Consider the following 20,349-nt stretch of genomic DNA (forward strand, 5'->3'; position numbering starts at 1 on the left):
ACTGGCCAAAAGCTTACTGACATGTTTTTAAGTGATGTCAAATATACAGTCCATCACACATCACAAATAGAAGACAAAAACCCTTAAAAGGTAAGAAAACATTTTATATTGTTGTGTAGGTGTGAGGCTGCTCCATTTCCTTTATACATTTCAGGGATAATAGATTTTTTGAGTGTGGTAAACTTTCTCAGATGTTCTTGGTGATTGCAAAATGACACGGTGATAGAAGTGGTGTGCAACAAGCATTGCTTTCTCCAAAGATTTCTCCAAACAATACTACTCTTGTACTTAGTGAAGTACATGAGAGCCTTTTTCTCTGCCCGTGTTGAATTGTGCTGCTAAAACAAGCTTGGTTTCACAATGGGCAGTTGAAAAATCATCATCATAATAATTGTAGTTTAATGCAGCACAGCTTCACTGTAAAATATGACCAACTACATTGCCCACAGTACAAGTCACCCTCCAACTACTCAAATGAAAATCTGGATATCTTTTTCTAGTAATGAGCAAAGAAGCCTGATTTTGCAAGCACCAAGAAAGACATTTGTTATTAAACTAATCTTCAGCTCTAATAAAAGGTCAGTGAAAGAATCAAAGGTCTACAGAAAAGTCATTGCCATCTGTATTCAAAAACTGATATTTAAACCAGCCGTCAGAACTCCTTTAACTTTGTGATGTCACAGCAAAACGGTCACTGCCTTCACCATTCAACCATGCCCCATCCACCTGGGTTCAGAGCCTCTTTTCTGATTGGCTGAATAACCTGTTGTCACAAGAGCTTCAAAGAGAAACCTGAAAGAGGAGATGTAAGACCGCCAAAGACGATAACTTAAGTTCTGCCTCCTCATCAACTCTGTCTTATAAATATATGTTTGGTTACTGGTTTCAACAAACTGATGTCGAGTTTAGTTTAGTTCTGATGTTGAGACAGATGCTCATAGTTGATTGGTCAGGAGTCAAGTTACCATTCAGAGTAAAGGGGAAAGATGTATTCAAGCTGTGATGAAACAGAAACAGATGTCAGCTCAGACTGTTGTCTGTCTACTTGCCAGCAAAGTTTTCCTCATTCCCTGATCCATCAAGTGCATAACACCAGTGATATTTGCAGCTGAGGTTGGGGATAAACAGGCCTCAATCAAATGGACTCCAACACTCATTTGTATGCCTTTAATTTGCAGATTTTTGTTAGAATACCTTCTCTGTTCACTGTAGTGGCTTTTGAATATGACCCGTATATCTTGATTGCAGCTGTAAGCTTAATGAGAAGGGCTTTGCCTTTTTTACATCAGTGACATCAGTGGTGTGGATGAAATGAGACTTTAAAATTAATGATTAATGAAGATTAATGTATGCTTGGATATGTTTTTGTTTGTTTGTACTCTTCTGTGAAATTAAATTCCATCAGGAAAGTGAAATTTTTTTTAGTTCATACACTAAGACCAATTTTAGTGGTTGGGCCATGATAACTGCGATAGTGAAGTAAGGTCAGTCCCCACCGTCTGTTATTTCACATCAGAGGATTTCCACCTTATCCCACCCTTTAACAACCACTGTGATTTTCAACCATCAGCATTTCTCATTTCCTTCAGAATTAAAAGGAAAATTTGAATGATGTTATTTTGAAAAAGGAATCAGCTAACATGCTGAAAGCTATGAGAATTTTAAGTGCTGCAACAGAGTATTTCTTTCTCTTCTGCATGCACACTACATGCATGAAGGATGCCTTTATTTTGGGACTGAGATGCACTGTAATTATTTCCATGGGGGATAGTTTTTCAGTCCTCTGAATCACTGCCTTTTAATTAAAAGAGAAAACATTTAAATACTGCTCTGAATTTAAATATTAGTTAATGAATGTAAACTGAATTTCATTGCACTGTGTATATACAGTGTGTGGTTGGCATACTGTAAAGTTGTGTTTGTAACACACTGACGTGTTCATGAACAGTTTTTTGGCCTGATATAGAATGAGAGGCATTCTGAAAGTGCCAAACTGAATAATACTAGACAGAACCACACAGATTAAAGGAGTAATCCAGCATTTTTACACGAGGATTAGTTTTGCCAATCTTGAATATCTGAAATTAAATCAACTATGACAATCCTTGACATTATTCACAGTAGATTTCTAAACAAAGTATTGGAATTTTATACATAGTTAATAGTCCCTTAGCAGGAGATTTTTTTGACGTCCAATTTTAAACATTTATGATTCAACAATTCTCAAAAACAAAAAAACCTATTGAATTTCAGAGTAGACAGACACACACACACACACACACACACACACATATTCATATCAGCCAAACTCATCCAGTGACTCCCTCTCATCCCCTACCTCCCATAATAACCTATAAAAATTGTAAGTTCGAAGGTCTCAACATATTCTAAGATATCATTCAAACACGCTATTGTCTGACATTTAGCACCATTTAGTTTAGCAGTGCAGAGTTCCAATGATACAATATCCACAAAAAACTGTTCCCACTGAATCAATCAAAGAGTGTGGAGGTTTCCATCTAAACTTTTTTTTTTTTTTTCTGTTTTACTTCCAGCCAGTCAAAAACGTCTTTGGGCAGCATTTAAAATTAACATATCCTTATCATGAAAGAGCATATATTTTGGACAGAGAGGAATATTAATCTGAAGTGCTGTAGAAAAATATTTTGTGTCCTGGTTCCAGAAAGAGTAGACTGTGGGACACTCCCACATCATGTACAGGAAGGTGCCTATTACATTTGATGGACAGATTGAGAAATAAGGAGATTTGTTAAATTCATTTAAACATGTTTTAGAGGAGTTAAGTATGTTCTATGTGCAAAAAATTTAATCAGCTTCAATATAAAGCTGTCTGTCTTCTTAGAGTACAACATGTTAATTGACTAAAACATGAATGAACACATCTGTGCATTCAGTGGGAGTCAGACCTGTGTGAATAGATGTATGTTTTGTCCACATAGAAAAGGGTGGTTAAACACCCTATGTGACATAAAGCAACACATTAGTCTAATAAAATGTGCGCCATCAAAAGCTCTTTGAGACTGGGAAACATACAGTAGAAGAGGCAACATGTGTCTCTTGAAGCCATCAGGACTGGTTTCAAGGTTTTGACTTTGTTGTGACATCACAACAAAGCAGCCACTGCACTTAGCCATGGCCCAAGCCCTACCCAGCTGAAGTACCATCCAGCTCTGCAGGAATCAACACACCTGTGCCCATCTGCATTTATAGTTTGGCAACTTGAACTAAAATTTCTGCATCATCATCTATCAACAGCTGCCAGCTTTAACAAGTTGAATAGCTCTGATTGGGATGGTGTGATATGCATTGTAAAAGCAACTCAAAACATGTTTGTCTATAAGTACCTCATTTATCTTATTCTACTCATTCCAATAGCTGCTAAAATAGACTTGTGTCAAGCAGAGACTCAGACAGGACTCAGATGCAGAGGCTTTGCAAGACACAGACTTTACATTACATAAACATTAACTTAAAGGGATGTCACTCGGTTCTAAATCGCTAGAGAACAAAATCCTGAAGGAGGTAAAAACTCTTCACTAGAGGAACCAAACCAAAAACAAAAAACGCTCCGTAGAAAGGAAAAACCTGACTAAGAAAACAAAAGAAACTTACTCAAGCTACTAAACGGAGGAATAAAGGTAATTCTATAAAACGTTACTAGAACTTGAGAACTTGAAATCAGCCATCAGGACTCCAGTGACTTAATGATATCACAACAATCTAATAGATCCTGAAAACACATCACATTTTCCCCTATTCCTTCACTCTCCCAACTTGTTACTGCTGGTTCCTTATGAGATGTTGATTCTGTATCGACGCTCTGGATAAAAGACTCGTTCAAAAATACTGATTGTAAAAGAGGAACAGGTGTTGTTTTCATGAAGTAAGCATGCCTCTGCCCCTCCTCCTCCCTTCTCTCTCTTATTACTTCCAGTTTTTGAGGGCAAATTCCCCAAGCAGGCGCTCTCAATCAGTGCCACGGATGAAGCTGCCATTGTGGTGGAGGAGCATGAGGATGTGGATCAGTGTCAGCTGTATGCAGGCCAGCTCTGCCAGCACAAATGCATCAACATCTGGGGATCGTACCGCTGTGAGTGCCACCAGGGCTTCATCCTGCAGCAGGACAGACACTCCTGTGCCCCAGGTAACTCGCCTTTTGCAGGTTGTTTCACACACAAACTATGGCTTTAAACGACTTTATTCTAAGAGTGAGCCAGGTAAGCTTGTTTCTCTTAGTCTGTGTTAAGGATTTGGATTTTCACCATTGTAAATGCTGATTCTCCAGTCAATTATTTATCTGATGGGTCCAAAAAAATTACAGTGAGCTGCATTTATTGCTTTCATACTGGGATGATACAGTATGCTAAATCAGTCTGCGCATTTTAAATATATTCTTGATGGACCAAAAAAGGGCTGTTGAATTAACGTCCTAAGACTGCATCCTCATTGCATTTCGGGGTTCCTTTGTTATGAATTTTGCTTAACTGAGACCTGTTCGCCTCATCTATGGGCTCTCATGTCTGTCATCTTGCGGTTGCAACCAGTGTACAATCAAAATGGCCAACAAGCTATTCACCTACTTTTCCAACTGAGCGAAATGTTTTTTTTGCAGCATTTCATGTTTTTCATTCATTCATCTTCAACCGCTTTATCCGTTTCCGGGTCGCAGAGCTGCTGGAGCCAATCCCAGCTCACATTGGGTGAGGGGCGGGATACACCCTGGACAGGTTGCCAGTCCATCACAGGGCCAAAACACAAAGACAAACATAGACAAACAACCACTCATGCTCACATTCACACCTATGGTCAATTTAGTGTCACCAGTAAACCAGAGTACCTGGTGGAAACCCATGCAGACACAGGAAGAGCATGCAAACTCTGCACAGAAAGGACCCAAGCCAGGAACCAGGAACTCGCAACTTTCTTATTGTGGGGCGATAGCACTAACCACTACGCCGCTGTGCTGCCCAGCATTTCATCTTGGGGGAAAAGAAATACATAAAACAAATAAAAAATGCAATAATTGAAAAGACAAATTGAAAAAAGCACACTTAGTAGCAAGAGCTAATTGACTTCTTTCATATTGATGACCAGTTTGCTTTTCTGTTCGGACTGAGGGCAGACGACTGTGAAGAACAGTGTCATTGGACAGATTCACTGGAGGGACAGCAAACAACTATCCACAGTGCAACCGACGGGTTTGTCCCATCTCTTTGCAGTTTCAACCAGTTGTTGAGCAGATAAGGTCCTGTATCTACTGCAGAGGTCAACAACTCCGGTCCTGGAGAGCTACTGTCCTGCATGCTTTAGATGTTTCCTGCTCCAACACATCTGATTCAAATGATCAGCTTGTCATCAAGCTCTGCTGAGGTCTGATCAGGAGTTCTCATTTAAATCAGGTGTGTTGGAGCAAGAAACATCTAAAACATGCAGGACAGTAGCTCTCCAAGACCGGAGTTGGACACCTCTGATCTACTGCATGCTCATTTGACATGATTGGAGCCTTTTCCATTGTTAACACAAGTCTGATTTCAGTGAGTTTTAGCAGTTTATAGTTTATTGACAATGTTGTGTGGTCATTGAACAACAGTAGCATTGAGCTGGGCCTTCCAGGTTTTTCACAGCTGGTTACCTGTGTAATCTGCATGTCTAAGAATCTGACAAAAACTGAACTTGGATTATTCAAATCAAATCAAATATTTGTATAGCACCAACATAGCAGACACTAAGGTCCAATCCCAATGTTCACCCTACTTACTACCCCTCGCCCTCACCCCCTACCCCTAACCCTAAAAAAGAAGCCACAAGCGTTAGGGCTTTAGGCGTTAGCGTTAGGGCTAATCTCCCCTAGGAATTGGGACACTACTTGCTACGTCACTTGTTTAAGTTCAGGCATGCAAGCAACTGTGTAGTCCCAGCAGCAACATGGACACTAGGGTTCATGTAAAACAGGCATGATTTTATTTTCGTATGTAACACCCTCAACCTGTTCGTACTCTGTTAGTCAATGTAAATTTTATCAATAAAAATAAAAAAACTACGAAACAAAAAACAACAACAACAACAAAAAACACAGAGTCTATGGTCGTGCTAATTTTTTTAGCGTTCATCATGCTTTGGTTGAAGAAAACAATCAAGAGAATGGAGAAGAACATGGAGAAGAATAGACCATCAACGTCTGTTGTCTCTTGTGAATTTTCTGTGGCTTTTCCTTTCCGACTTCTCCACATCCGCTCGCTCTCTGGGGTTTGCTCTCTAGCCCTTCCTCGGCAAGTCAGCATTGGAAAATTCTCAATCTGAAGGGCTGCACAGCGGGCTCCAAACTACTGTCCGTACACTCGCTCTGTGTAGACAAAGCAACCACTGCTCTCCTCTCACAGTCGCAGGACCGAGAATTGCTTTCCCTTCTTTTCGATTTCCACCCTCTCTCTCACATGCACACCTACACATCCATTCAATCGCCCACAGCTCACTCCACACATCTGATCATCAGATAACGTGAGAATAGCGTCACCTTATCCCTTTGTTATCCACCATCAGATTTGTGGGTGTGCAGGAATGCCTCTGACCACCAGGTAGCACTGTCAGTCATTGTCAACCGGAACCTTCCAGGAGCTCCGCCGGTTGTTTACATGGCACACACATACACACACACACTGTAGTTTACCTATTTTGCCTTTACTCTGCTGCTGTCTTTATGTGTTTTGCGTAGCATTAGTTGGTAGTATAGTATTTGTTGATTGAAACAATTGTTTGCTTTGTTTGATTGAGAGAGTCAGGGCTTGGATTTCACAGGCTCCCCGTTCACCTGCTGGGGCGGATTTTTCAGATATCAGCTCTTCTAATTGAACAACTGTTTATGAGGCGTTTACAGTTTGGCTACTGGTCTCAGACTCTGGGTGGTGCTTCACATTATTAATTGAATTTAATCATTTCTGATTCTATAATTCCCAATTATCTCTGATAATTATCTCTGATAATTGGGAATTACAGCTGATAACCAAACGCACCCTTTTCAAACCCAACAATACCAAAATAAAGTTGTGCATCAGTCATTGAGTTTTATCATTTAATTAAAACTAATTAAAACTACATACAATTGTAAAAATACAGAGCTGATTTTTTCAGTCAAAATTCAGTAAAATACAGTAAGTTATAGTTGATAAATTCCCATTATACAGAAATATGACATACATTTAATGTCAAAAAACATTAAAATCAGATATCTTTCAGATTAATCTCTGTAATTTCATGGTATACCTTATTTATTTTAGGAAACAGCCAAGTATATCTGCAGTAATTCCACTGTTATCTGTTAAATACTGTTATCCCATGTGCAATAACAAAATTATAACGTAGAAAAAAGAACTAGGTTCATAAAACTAAGTAAATATCTGCAAATTTATGGTATTCATTTGTCATTTTAGAGAATTAGTAGATTAAAAAACAATTATTGGACAGTGGAAAAACAAGCTGAATACATTACAAAGACATAAAAAAATATAGTTTTTAAGGACAATTCCTATAAATTAAGGGTATTCAGTAGTCATTTAGTCTAGTCATACAGTCTACACCGATTTGCTGCATAATTGTGGTTGCCCAACCCCCCACCCCCACCCCCAAAAAAAGACACAATGTATAAAATAAAAATGAATAAATGTATTAAAAAAAATGGACAATGGAAAATTCAACACTTTACATCAAAATACATTCATAGGTATATTTAAAGATCTGTAAGACATCTGTAAAAGTAGGGTGTTTAACATTTTAGTAAACTGAACAAATATTGTTAAATATTTCATTTGACAGAAAAACTAAGATAGTAAGTCATTACACATTAAAACACTACTAACAGGGTAAAGAACTCTGTTCTAAATTTTTATAAGCTGCTGAACAGAAAAAATTAGCCTTTAAGATAAGATGGTGGAAAGTGATGACGATGAAAGCGAAGATAAGAAAGGGATGCTAACGTTAGATTCAAGGCTCTTCACTAGATGTATGAAATGATGTGTATGTATGAATTAAAATATCATTCACGTGTTATCTGGGATACTTACCTCAAAATGGTTAGGGCAAGTCTTTCCCCTGCATAACTGATTGAACAGACACCAGCGCTTATCCCAACTAATTGTCATTCTTCAGTTACAGATGTACAAATAAAATAAACTGTCTTTCAAAACACAATATTAATGTAATCTTAAATCATGATTAATTAACTTTAATGTTAAACGTAAAATATAAAATTACTGAAAATATTTGTAAATCTACAAGCACTTTGTTGTTTTATTGGAAAAAATCTGTTTAATTTTACAGGAAATGTTCTGTAATTTTTATTTCATTTTACTTTTTTTTTTTACAGTGCATGAGCGTTCCAACAGGTCTGCAGTATTTGTGGTGATTGGGATGCAGTTCAGTGGATGATTCATTAGAAAAATCAACCTTCTGCATATTTTCCACTGTTCATCCTTTCTGCAAGCTTTGGGCCTTGACAAATACAACATGATTTTTTTGTTGTCTTCTGTTTAATGCTGGTTTGTGAGCACTGATTTGCTCATGGGGACCACTACGTGAGATAATTCGACAAACAAAGATATAGGGGTTTCTGGTAACCAGCTCTCATGTAGCTCTGCTAAAGTTGAACAAGGGCTGGCCCAACTGCAGCCCATGTAGCATGTAATTTTAATGGACACTGTAGTCTAGAGTGTGTAGAGAGTGTAACGTTGTGGGAGAGAGAAAAAGTGAGTAAAAAGGGCTATAAATGAACTTCTGTTGATTCTTTCTCATTTTTTGCCATTGAAACAGACCATCACTTTTCTAAATAACTTCATGACTGTAATTAGTGCTTTGTTGAGAGCCATATTGCATAGGAAAAAAATATTTTGTCCTTTATTGTTTAATGTTAGAAGATAGAGAAACCAAATGTCTGATGAAACTTTGCATTTATACCCAGGGTTGGATCAGAGGCAGCTTTGCGCATGCACAGTTCATTTGCTGTCTGGTCTGGATCGATGTTGATAGCAGGCAGAGTCAGAAATCTTTTGGAAAATTTTAAACATCTCACCACAGTGACATCTGGTGGCAAAATAAATTTGACCTTAAAATACTACAAACAACAATGTCTTATGTGTCTTATGTTAGGTGAAAACAAATATAATGCAAAACACAAACAAACCCAGAAAAATGACTGTATGCCTGCTACAGAGAAATGGTGAAGATATGACCAAAACTACAAGCATAGTTAAATATGGAACGCTATAGAAATGAATAACTATGGAGACAAATGGTGTGTTCTTGCCCACTTTGTCACAGGTTCTTTTTATACACACCTGGGAATGTGTTAATCACAGTATTTGTCACTGGTGGAACTCTAATCTGTGATTGGTTGAATTGTTTAAATGCATGAAAAGACTTTTGTCCAAGCAATTTAAAACATTTCGATGCACCATTTCACAGATTGACACGTCCCTGACTGTCTTTATTATTGTTTCTTTTTGCAGTGAGTCCTGATGAGGACAACAGAGTCAGAGAGGACACTCCTGCTGCAGTCCCAACAAAAACTTGTACCACCACCACTACTCAGAGCACGACCACCACTGGCCACCACTCCATCCACTTTAATCCTTGTGCAGGTAAAACCTTTATTATAATGCCATACATGGTGATAATGCTCTGCATAGAAATCGGGACAGTCATGCTAGCCTTAATAATGCACTCTCTGTGGATGTACATATTTGACAATATTTAATATGAGTAAGTAACAGAATTTTACAGACTGCTAAAAGGGAACAAAAATTACCATTGCATCATTGTTGATGTTAGGCTTTCCGAATAAGGATATGGTGTTGAGCTGGATAGTCGGCTGAACCAAGTATCTGGTATGGATTTTGACGAGTATGAGTACCATACGAGTAAGACGAGTCAATATCTGTGCTTGGGCTGAAGGAACATCCTCCTTAGGGCGTCCTGTGATAGGACAGAGCGCAACATGTCATGCTCCGAAAGCCACGCCCTCCGGAGGGGGAAAACAATTGGCAGCACAATCTGAAAAACACCCTAACCCTATCCAGTGGTTAGCTTAAAACATAAAGTCAACATGTCAGATGATTATTTCAACACGCTAGTTGAGAAAAACGGTACAAAGAAAAACTCACATCTATGGGTCTGTCTCATTGTCCCTTCTGTTTGCCTTCATTTTCATGGAGAAATGATCCCGCTGAATGGCCGGAGGTGACTACGATATTTACAACTACCTGAACGAGTCCCGCAGTAAGATTATCATTTAACCTAATAGGATTAAAATATTAGGCTACATTCACACGACTACATCATTATTTTAAAATAGCTTTTTATAACCCAAACATTTCAAATCTGCCCCACTTTATGGAGTTATGGGGTAAAAACTTGATTTGCAACAGAAGCATTGCTTGTGCATCGTGTTTCTTATTCTCAGTTTCCTCACCAGCTCAGCTCACGAATACGGATACAGAAAATGTAGATTGTTCAACAGATATGGATACGGATAGTGGTGTACTCGCTCATCCCTAGTGTTTAATATAGAGCACATTTTCAGGAAAATTGTACCTTTTATTACTCACATACCGTTAATTTTAGGGAATTTTAGTCAGTATCATGGCCTTCACTACACTTCTGCTTCATATTGTTTGTTTTGTTTGCTCTTCACTGATGTGCGGCATGAAAGATGTGCAAAAAGTTAATCAAAGATGGTACAGCTCATGTTGTGTGAGAAATTTCAAATTTCACATGCTAGCTTCTGTGTGATTCAAAGAACCTGAGTTATCAATTCACCATTGAAAACTCTTGCAAGGTCGCAAAAAATATAAAACAAGCAGCAATTTGATCTAGTTAGCCTGTTCATTCAGAGGCAGTTTTTGGCAATTTCCTCCTGTTTTTTTTTCACTGCAATTAAAGCTTTATGACTACAAAAGTACTAATCCCACAACTATGGCCAATGAAAAAAACATTTGTCCCTTTACATCTATTGACAAATATTGAATTGAGTAATTCCATAAAAAATATGGGTTGTGAAAATGCAATATTTTTTGGAAAAATAAAAAACAAGTTTGAAAATTTTTGTGAAAACAGTGATATTTCAAAATCTACTATACACTATAGAAGTTTTACCAAACAATGTCCCTTGGTGATCTCCAGTGTGCCAAACCTATTGTGCACACTGCAAGGTTTCAGTGAAATTAAATTTTTTTTCAACTGATAACCTTTTGGGGCCAATCACAGACATGATTGCTTTTAGGAACACTAGAAAACTGTCCAAAACCTAATCAACACGAAAATGAAATATTTGAAATATGAATTTATGAAATTTCATGTATTGTCTTTTACTATTTAGGTTCATTATTACATTAAAACCTGGGGCAGTAAAAACACACTTTTTGTGGAGATGTCTATTGTTTACTTGTTGACATTGGAGATGGAACAAAGGGACCAGGGTGGGTGTAGGCTGTTGTCGTTGATGTCGCCCTCTTTTTTGTCCTCACTTTACAATATTTGCAGCACTTCCATCGTAGTAAACACCTTATTGTTCATGTTGGTGCAAAAAAAATGGCAAACTCCTCAATGACAATAACAAAAACGAGGGTAAAAAGCGATTAAAAACGGCGCAAAAGAGACATCCAGGCTGACAGCATTGACTGTGTACGTCACTGCGTGTATGTCTTGTGCACCTCAACTCCAGTTACGCAGGGCTTATTTGGGGTGAAAAATTTGCCCAATCAGAGATTGTTATACATCAGAGGATACCTTAGGGTCTGTACTATTTGATGAAAAAATTGTGACCAGCGTGACTTGACAGACCCTACCTGTGCGGAAAAGATGCGCAATCTGACCGACCTTTAAATTAGCATTAGCACAGAGGGAAAAGATGACAAAATGTCCGATTAGCTGGACACGATGGATAAAATTGAACTGCGGATTATTGTTGGGCACATCTTCAGCTTTAAAATGAGGCCAAGCTTGTGAATTTATTCAATGTTTTAGTCAGGGTTTGATCGAAGAATGTTCGTATTCCATAGCAATAGAAAACAACGTCCGACTTTTTTTTTTTGTGAGAAGGCTTGTTGCTAACTTTATTGGGATATAAATTCCATATTTGTTCTTTGTTTTTGTTTCTATGACACTATATGATTTTTTTGGAGGTGAAAGAAATGGTGTAAAGATGCGTGCACATATGTTTACGTGTTGACGTGACGTCGCTTGTTGTCTTGCCGTCGTCTTCCATTGTTCGAGACATTTTCAGTAACTATGCTAAAATGGGAGCACCTACAAACTTAACAGATTTTGTGCATGTTGCTGAAAGTGTCCTCAAAATGTCTGAAATTTTCATTAAACCCTGCCTACTTTTGTTGTATAAAGTTTGGGATGCCAGCGTCCCAACCACTAGGGGGACTGAGTAAACAGGAGAATGTGCAATAGCTGTCAGGAATAGAGTCCTTGTCTTCAACTCCACAACACAGACTCCCCTGTGGATTTCTTCCTAAAACTGAGAGACAGGAACAAAACAACAACAGCAGTTCTAAAAGACCTCAAACAAGGCAGCAAATTTCCATCCAGCAAGATGAAGAGGTGGCATCAGACGAAGACGCCTATGAAAGCGGGTATGCAACTGCTACCTTACCAGATGTTCAAGAGAAGAGGTTTATCAAGGTATATGAAGTGCCAACATATAGTCTTGCACCTGCCCCAGGTGGGCATAGTCAAGGCTCTGTGAAATCTCACCCACACGTTGTCAATGCAGAATTTAGCTCCAGCAGCTGTAAAACCAAATGATACCTCTCAGCCTGAAAGAGCAATATGTCGATATGCTGAAGAGGAGGAAGCAGTCGGTTATTCAAAGGACCTGAGGAAACACAAAATCTACCTGAAATGGAAATGGAAAAGTCACCTGGATCGGACATAGAAAACTTTCCTGAGATGGAAACTTACCTGGAGACCTTCTTGACACTAGTCTGGACCCATGAACCCATGGAAGGACGTTCCATGGAATCAGAAACTAAAAAAGAGGCAGAGATACCAACCGAAGGGAAGACAAGCAGTAGTAACAACAGTAGACAAAGAGAAGTCTCCATTTTGGTCCATAAGAGACTACTATTTACTTGAAACAGTATGCTAACTTACCCAGAAGGCCAATACATCATTATTCAGGCATCAATCTTATGGTGTGGTGCATTAAAATCTTGTGTAGGGTGTATGTGATGTACCTAGCTGTGGCTGTGAGCAGTAATGTAGTGGTAAGTGTGTGTGGTGGGTGAAGTGTGATGTAAGTAAGCAATTTACATGCAAGTGAGGCCCTAGCCCTCAGCTGGAGGGCTGCAGGTGCAGTGGCCCAGGGGACCCACAGGTGGGGAGCCCCATGGAATCCAGAAGTCCCCCAACCGGACCCCAACCCCCAGCGTAGAGCAGCATTGCAAAAGGGGGCGCCATGGCTGCCACAGCAGAGACAACACTGGCCAGCCGTCGATGGGCACCACCAGTCCCCCTTCATCTCTCGGGAGGCCAGGGCCACCCCAGCATGCATGGGGACTCCATCCACTGGAAGAATTCAAACGTTAGTGGACAGAGACAGATCTGGCACGGAGGTATTACAGGTGGGTTATGACGAACAGGATGTGGGGGTAGCCACAGGTACATTTAGTCTCTCTCACTAGATATAAAATCAAACTCCCACTCACACAAATCGAGCAACTTAGCCTAATAATTCCATTCCATTCATTTTGTAGGTTATACCTGGTTAGTTTCAGCATTAGAATGGGGGAGGTGAGATATGACCTGGAACAATAGTGTGAAAAGTATGATTGATGTCAGCATTTTAGGGTGCTTACAGAGCCTATAATTCGATTGCTTTGGTCCGCTCCGGCAGAAAAATGTTACAATGTAGCAAACAGACGTTGGTACGGTTCGCTTTCACATATGCATATTTCTAAATGAACCAAACTAGACTGCAAAGATATCTCTCACGCCACTTTCATTCAGTTAGCATGGAGGGACAGCTTTGCATTGTGCATTGTGAACCCAGGGACCAAACTCATTTAGTGCGCACAAAATGTCGTTGGTGTGAAAGCACCCTTTAATGCCGTGGAACAATAAAAAACTTTGTCTGAGCAAAGGCAACAGTACATTGGGCATTTATTTGACATTTAAGATTCATGGGTAAATAAATGGTCATGGACAGATTTGTAACAAAAGTGATAATTTAAGAGTGGTAGTTTCAAACCTGCAAGCCACTTTGAGAAACTGTGCCATGCAAGACAGGCCCACTGCGCCCACTAATGCAGGGACGTGGGAATTCTTATTATGCTCACTTGGACCATTATGCTTATGTTCCATTGCTACTGTGATGACACAACTGGCATTTTGACTGGCGAGCACTTTTATTTTCTCTTGTGCTATTACTAGTGTTACTTTACGTTTGTAATTTAAATACATTTTGAGCAAAAAAAAGAAAAAAGGCCTGCTACACCATTCTGTTGGGGTGATCAAGGCCAGTGGGGCTTGACAATGACCCCCCTGTCCAAAGTGGGGAATGAAAAAAAGGGAAGAACCACTAAGAACCATTAAGAACCACTGCCCTATACTAAAAGTCTCAAATAATTCTGTGTTTCAGAAGTAGGTTCTCTTGGAGTTGGGTGATTACTTTCTGCTCCCAAGTGCTAAGATGAAGAGGGACTTTGTTAGTTACAAAATCAGGGTTGTACCAGATACATACAGGGTTCCAGTTGGGAACCTGTGGTCTCTAGAGCTTTCCACTCTCTGATTTTTTGAAAAGGTTGTGACACTTCAGGGTCCCACACAAGAACAGAGTGGAGGCTTCACTGGGCGATCAGGACAGCAGATGCATGTGGCAGGGACTTCGGAACATCACGGATTAGAAAGGACGCAATGATTCACTGGCTGCTGCAGATCCTTCACTAGCGGAGGAGCTGAACTCCTTTTTTCAATGCTTCGAGACTGCCAGCATTGCAGCTAACACTAACGCGGAGGTTCCCAGCATCAACACCACACAGACCCACATGCTGTCTGTCTCAGAGCACGACGTGAGGAAAGCTCTGGGATGTGTGAATAGCAGGAAGGCTGCTGGCCCTGATGGCATCCCTGGGCGTGCACTGAAGTCCTGTGCTGAGCAGCTGGCCCCTGTGTTCACCTCTATCTTCAACTTCCCTGGTACTCTCTGTTTTCCCTACCTGCTTCAAAAGGTCCATAATCATACCTGTCCCAAAAAAGCCCCGCCCAGCCTGTCACAATGACTTCCACGCAGTAGCACTGACCTCTGTGGTGGTGAAGTGCTTTGAAAGGCTGATTAAAGACTTCATCTGAACTTCACTGCCCTCCTCTCTTAACCTCTTCCAGTTTGCCTACTGCCCAAATAGGAGCACTGATGATGCCATCAATCACGTCCTCCACTCCACCTTCACCCACCCAGAGCGGAAAGGGGAACTATGCGCGCCTGCTGTTTACTGACTACAGCTCAGCATTTAATACCATAGTTCCTCACAGGCTGGTCAGTAAGCTCAGGCATCTGGGGCTGAACTCCTCAATCTGCTCCTGGGTCCAGAGCTTTCTGACAGATGGACAACAGGTTACAGGATAGGAAAACACACCTCCAGCACATGCACCCTCAACACCAGTCCCCCCCAAGGCCCCGTCCTGAGTCCTCTGCTCTACTCCCTCTAAACTGATAACTGCAAGGCAAATCACTGCTAACATCATGGTCAAGTTTACGGACGACACGCTGGTGGTAGGCCTGATCTCCAACAGTAGAAAGACAGCCTATCTGGAGGTGGATGCACTGCTGTCATGGTGCCAGAGGAACAACCTGGACCTAAACGTCTTCAAAACCAAGGAGACGATCGTGGACTTTAGGAGGAAGAAGCAGAAGAACCATCACACCCCTCATGGGATCTACAGGACCGCGGTGGAGAGAGTGCAGACCTACAAATACCTCAGCATCCACATCTCAGACGACCTAACATGGACCACCCACATCTCCACTCTCACGAAGAAGGTGTAGTAGTGCCTGTACCACCTCAGACGGCTGAGGAAATTTAAGATCTCCACAGCGCTGCAGAGGACCTTCTACACCACAGCAGTTGAGTCAGTACAACAGGAGCATCACCACAAAATGTAATTGTTATATTAGCAATACTTCCTGGAGGTATAAATCCATGTTAAACATCAAATGAAACAGCAGAACCTGGACTCAAAAGTGATCTAAAGCATGTTTACATGCTCCAAACGCACTCAATGAATAACCGAACACAAGAAATACCATAAAACATCACTAAATCGACCAAATTGCCACATTTCTGCCTCTATCGTCATAATCCTTTGTCTGGGACAGTTCTACGGCACCTAGAATGGAAGCCAGCACTCAACTGAGTCTGTACATATGTAACTCGGCACCTTCTGGTGGACCCTCTGTGGGACACAAACCCAACAGCAACAACAACACAAACTGCTTCGAGAAAATATTGTTGTAAATTCTCTCTTACTTTTGCTGTTTCGCCATGAAATGTTTATTTCACTGGTAAATCAACACTGGACTACATGAGCCAGAGGTCCTGTGCTACGTTCAAGAGTACCTCGTTGAATGTGGATAGCGTTAGCACCCGGCTGGTGGAGCTGAGGTGAGGAATCAAATCAAATCAAATCAGATTTTTTTGTATAGCGCCAAATCATTACAAAGTTACATCAAGGCACTTTACATATAGAGCAGGTCTAGACCAAACTCTTTTTAATTTTTAATTATTTAGAGACCCAACAGATCCCCCGATGAGCAAGCACTTGGCGACAGTGGCAAGGAAAAACTTAATTTAAGAGGCAGAAACCTCGAGCAGAACCAGGCTCAGGGGGGGCGGCCATCTGCCCTGACCGGCTGGTTTGAGAGTGGGAGAGAGAGAGAGAGTGACATAGGCATTGGGGGGGGGGGGGTGTAGGCAGGAACATGTTGCCGCATGAAGTTCATGGAGTTGAGCTGTAGTACAGAATTCATGAAGATATGGGACCAGCAGGTGTTGCATGCAAGGGGGGAGGAAGGGAGAGCGAGCGAGATGGAGGGAGAGAGAAGTTCAAAGTTTTTATTTTTTTTTTTTTTTGGGGGGGGGTGTGAACCTAACTTTTTCTTATTTTTTCTGTGTCCCATTCCGATTTACTCTTAACCAGTAGGGTGTATGGTAATATTTTTCACATCTGGACAAATCTCACAAGTATTCCCCTCAATATATCACTAAAATTATTCAAATAGACCTTGTGGTTGCAGAGATATAACCTTTTTATTGAGAATATGCAAGTTTCGAGGCAGAAACTGACAAATAGGCTCAGGCTTAAAAGGTCTTTAAAAGCCTAGTAATGAGGTGTTAAAACGCTATGTGATGACTACCTACTCCCACACAGAGTGATGGCAGAGCCTTGCATATGACTACGTCATATGATGTGGTGTTGAAAAAAAGAGTGTGTTTAGAGGCTTTGCTCAAAACTGTCATTTTTGGACTAAATTTGTGCTCTAATGTCTTGAAAAAATTTTTGAAACATCCATAATCTTTTCAAATGGTATTTAGACAAGACAAGATCTAGGCAAGATTATATATAAATTTGGAAAAAAAATTGACCTGCAATGTTTCCTTAAAGGACTGTGGTTGATTGCCACTTTTTTTGTGTGTGCTGAGTTGTGGAAGCAAGTGATAGACGTATTCAGGACTATGTTAAAATCCCCTCCTATGATCGTAGTTCGGATGACTGATATGTCAGATAATTGTGAAAAAAAACTTGCAGAAGAATGGCGGATCATCGTTGTTATGAGCATAGATATTCACAATTTTGTGTAATTTATAGGGATGAGCGAGTACACCACTATCTGTATCTGTTCAACCATCTACATTATCTGCATCCGTATTCGTACTCATAAGGGGCGGGGTTTATACAAAAGTTGTATTTTTCAGCCTGAAATTGTTATGGGTTGATCAGAAGTTGCTATGTTTGCTATGTTTGCTGTAAGCCTCAATATATTGCTGTAAGCCTCAATATATTTCTATTTACAGCTATTTACAGCTTCAGAGTGAGCCGACTGGAAAAAAAAAACCTGAGCCAGTGAAGAACAGTGAGAATGAGAAATACAATGCGGGCTGCATGCAGCCCTGTCTCGTCACACAAGCGCTGCTTCTGTTGCAGTTCAAGTTTTTACCCCATACATTGGGGCGTATTTGAAATGTTTGGGTTATAAAAAGCTATTCTAAAATGGTGATGCAGTAGTGTGGATGTAGCCTAACTTTTTATCACTATCAAGGTTAAATGATGATCTTACCGATGATAGTTGTCAGACCAGATAGTTGTCAATATTGATGTCACCTTGCGGTCGTTCAGTGGGATCATTTCTCCATGAAAATGAAGGCAAACAAAAGGGACAATGAAAAAGACCAACAGATGTGAGTTTTTCATTCTACTGCTCAAAGAGTCCTTCTTTGAGTTTAATTATTATTATTCCGCTGCATAAACTTGTGCAATAGAACCTGATTTCAGACTAGACTTCAGATAAGCGGTTGAAGATGGATGGATGGATTGATGCATAAACTTTTCGGGGACTTTAACATATCCTGGATCTCGGAATGCAGGGATGCATGTAATTTTGATATTTTGTTGATTGTATAAATGCCTGTCACAACATGGCTCAACAGCACAAACAATGTCCAGTCAGGTCTAAATTAAGCATACATGATCAGAGTCCAAACCTGAACACATCTACATAACAATACTGAGTCAGATTTTGAGCACATAAAGTCGGCCTCATATCCCAACCATTGTTCAATTATAACTATGACATGATATGTAACCGGTGGGTACTCTCTAGTGCCACACAGTGGAAAAGGGAAAAATGCCATATGCACACCACTCCGGAGAAAGGATTTTCAGATTGATTGGGTGGGGGTGAGTCCAGAGGAGTCTGAATTGCACAGGTGTTCTAGGGCCCATTAGCCACTGCTTGCAGCTTTAATTCTGTTTGAGACTCTTAATTGATCATTCCCTTCATTTGTCTGATACTGTGTTAGATTGCTTTATGTGTAATGAGTGATGACAAGTTTTGAGGCTTTAGATAATGTTTTATATGGGGCAGTGAAGTGTACAAGCAGTCACTGGAGCCCTGATACACCACTCAACACTCACATCAGCCATCAGCTGCTTTTATTAAGGCAAAGCAAACAAGTTGAGCTGACATGGTGTGTTCAAGTGCTGCCTGACTGCTCTGAATGCTCCCTTGTGAACAGATCTAAAACTAGGGTCTGCTCCCTCGCTGCAAGCACTCTCACTGATAAACTGTTCACCTGATCTGCAGCTGTAACTTGGTGAATTCTGTTAAAGGTCAGGAGGTCAGGATTGCAAACCTTTTGAGTCTGTGCTCTTTCAAAGTGTGCTTCATTGTTAAAATCTCCTGATCAATGGATACAGTGAGGAACTGAGGAAATTGTTCCAGGGACTTGGTACTTTGTGAGGACTGTAGAGCTGGCAATTAGGAACCAGTGATTCTCTTACATTGACTGAGGGGAAGACACCTTCTGCAAGGAGTGATCATCGCTTGAGGGAATGAAGATGGGATCTATAGGAGTCTTAAGAGAGCACTTGAGGACATTGAATCACTAGGATCACGCAGACACAGCACAAAGATGAGAAATTTCAGAGAGAGTGATTGTCCTGGACATGATTGTAGTCACTTTGCTCATATTTTTGTCTCCTGTAGAAAATGGCCATTGCAGTCAGCAGTGTATGGTGATCGCAGGCCAGGCTCGCTGCTCCTGCTTCCCAGGCTTCTCACTGAAGACAGATGAACGCATGTGTGAAGGTAAGGGCTGTCACACCTCCTCTTCTTCTTGTTGCCAGTATTTGGCAGTTATTGGATCAATTGACAAAGTTTGCGTGTGTCCTGAAAGATTTCTCCCTCAAGCTGGGAAGTGACAACCTGTCAACAATACTGAATAAATGAACAACAAACACATACAAACATGACAAAAAATCAAATGTGCAATGGAGCAGTTTGTCCAGAGATTGGGACACTTTTTAAGTGGATGTAGTTGCTCATGAAAGAGAAATATGCAAATATTTTGTGATACTAAATAATGCACCAATTGATTGGGCTTCCTGTGGTGGAGACGGTCGACAGCTGTATGAGTCAACCATAATCTATTATTCTGAGGCAGCAATAGCTTTAAAACACCACTTAAGACATCTGTACCCTCTGCAATGTTTCTTAAAAAGCCGACATTCACAGCTTCCTATCAACATGTACTTCCTGGTGCACTGAAGCGGTGGATA

The 20,349-nt window shown here is 40.4% G+C and overlaps 1 protein-coding gene across 1 annotated transcript in view; it reads left to right on the forward strand.

Annotated features, from left to right (window-relative positions):
• Positions 1 to 20,349, forward strand: part of fbln2 (fibulin 2) — a 90,578-nt gene that overhangs the window by 26,870 nt on the left and 43,359 nt on the right. The window contains exons 6-8 of the mRNA XM_029503037.1: positions 3,956 to 4,165; positions 9,519 to 9,650; positions 19,778 to 19,879. Coding sequence (XP_029358897.1) covers positions 3,956 to 4,165; positions 9,519 to 9,650; positions 19,778 to 19,879 — 444 coding nt within the window. The remainder of the gene's footprint in view (positions 1 to 3,955; positions 4,166 to 9,518; positions 9,651 to 19,777; positions 19,880 to 20,349) is intronic.

Source organism: Echeneis naucrates, chromosome 5 (assembly GCF_900963305.1).
Source record: "Echeneis naucrates chromosome 5, fEcheNa1.1, whole genome shotgun sequence".
In the NCBI taxonomy this organism is placed as follows: domain Eukaryota; kingdom Metazoa; phylum Chordata; class Actinopteri; order Carangiformes; family Echeneidae; genus Echeneis; species Echeneis naucrates.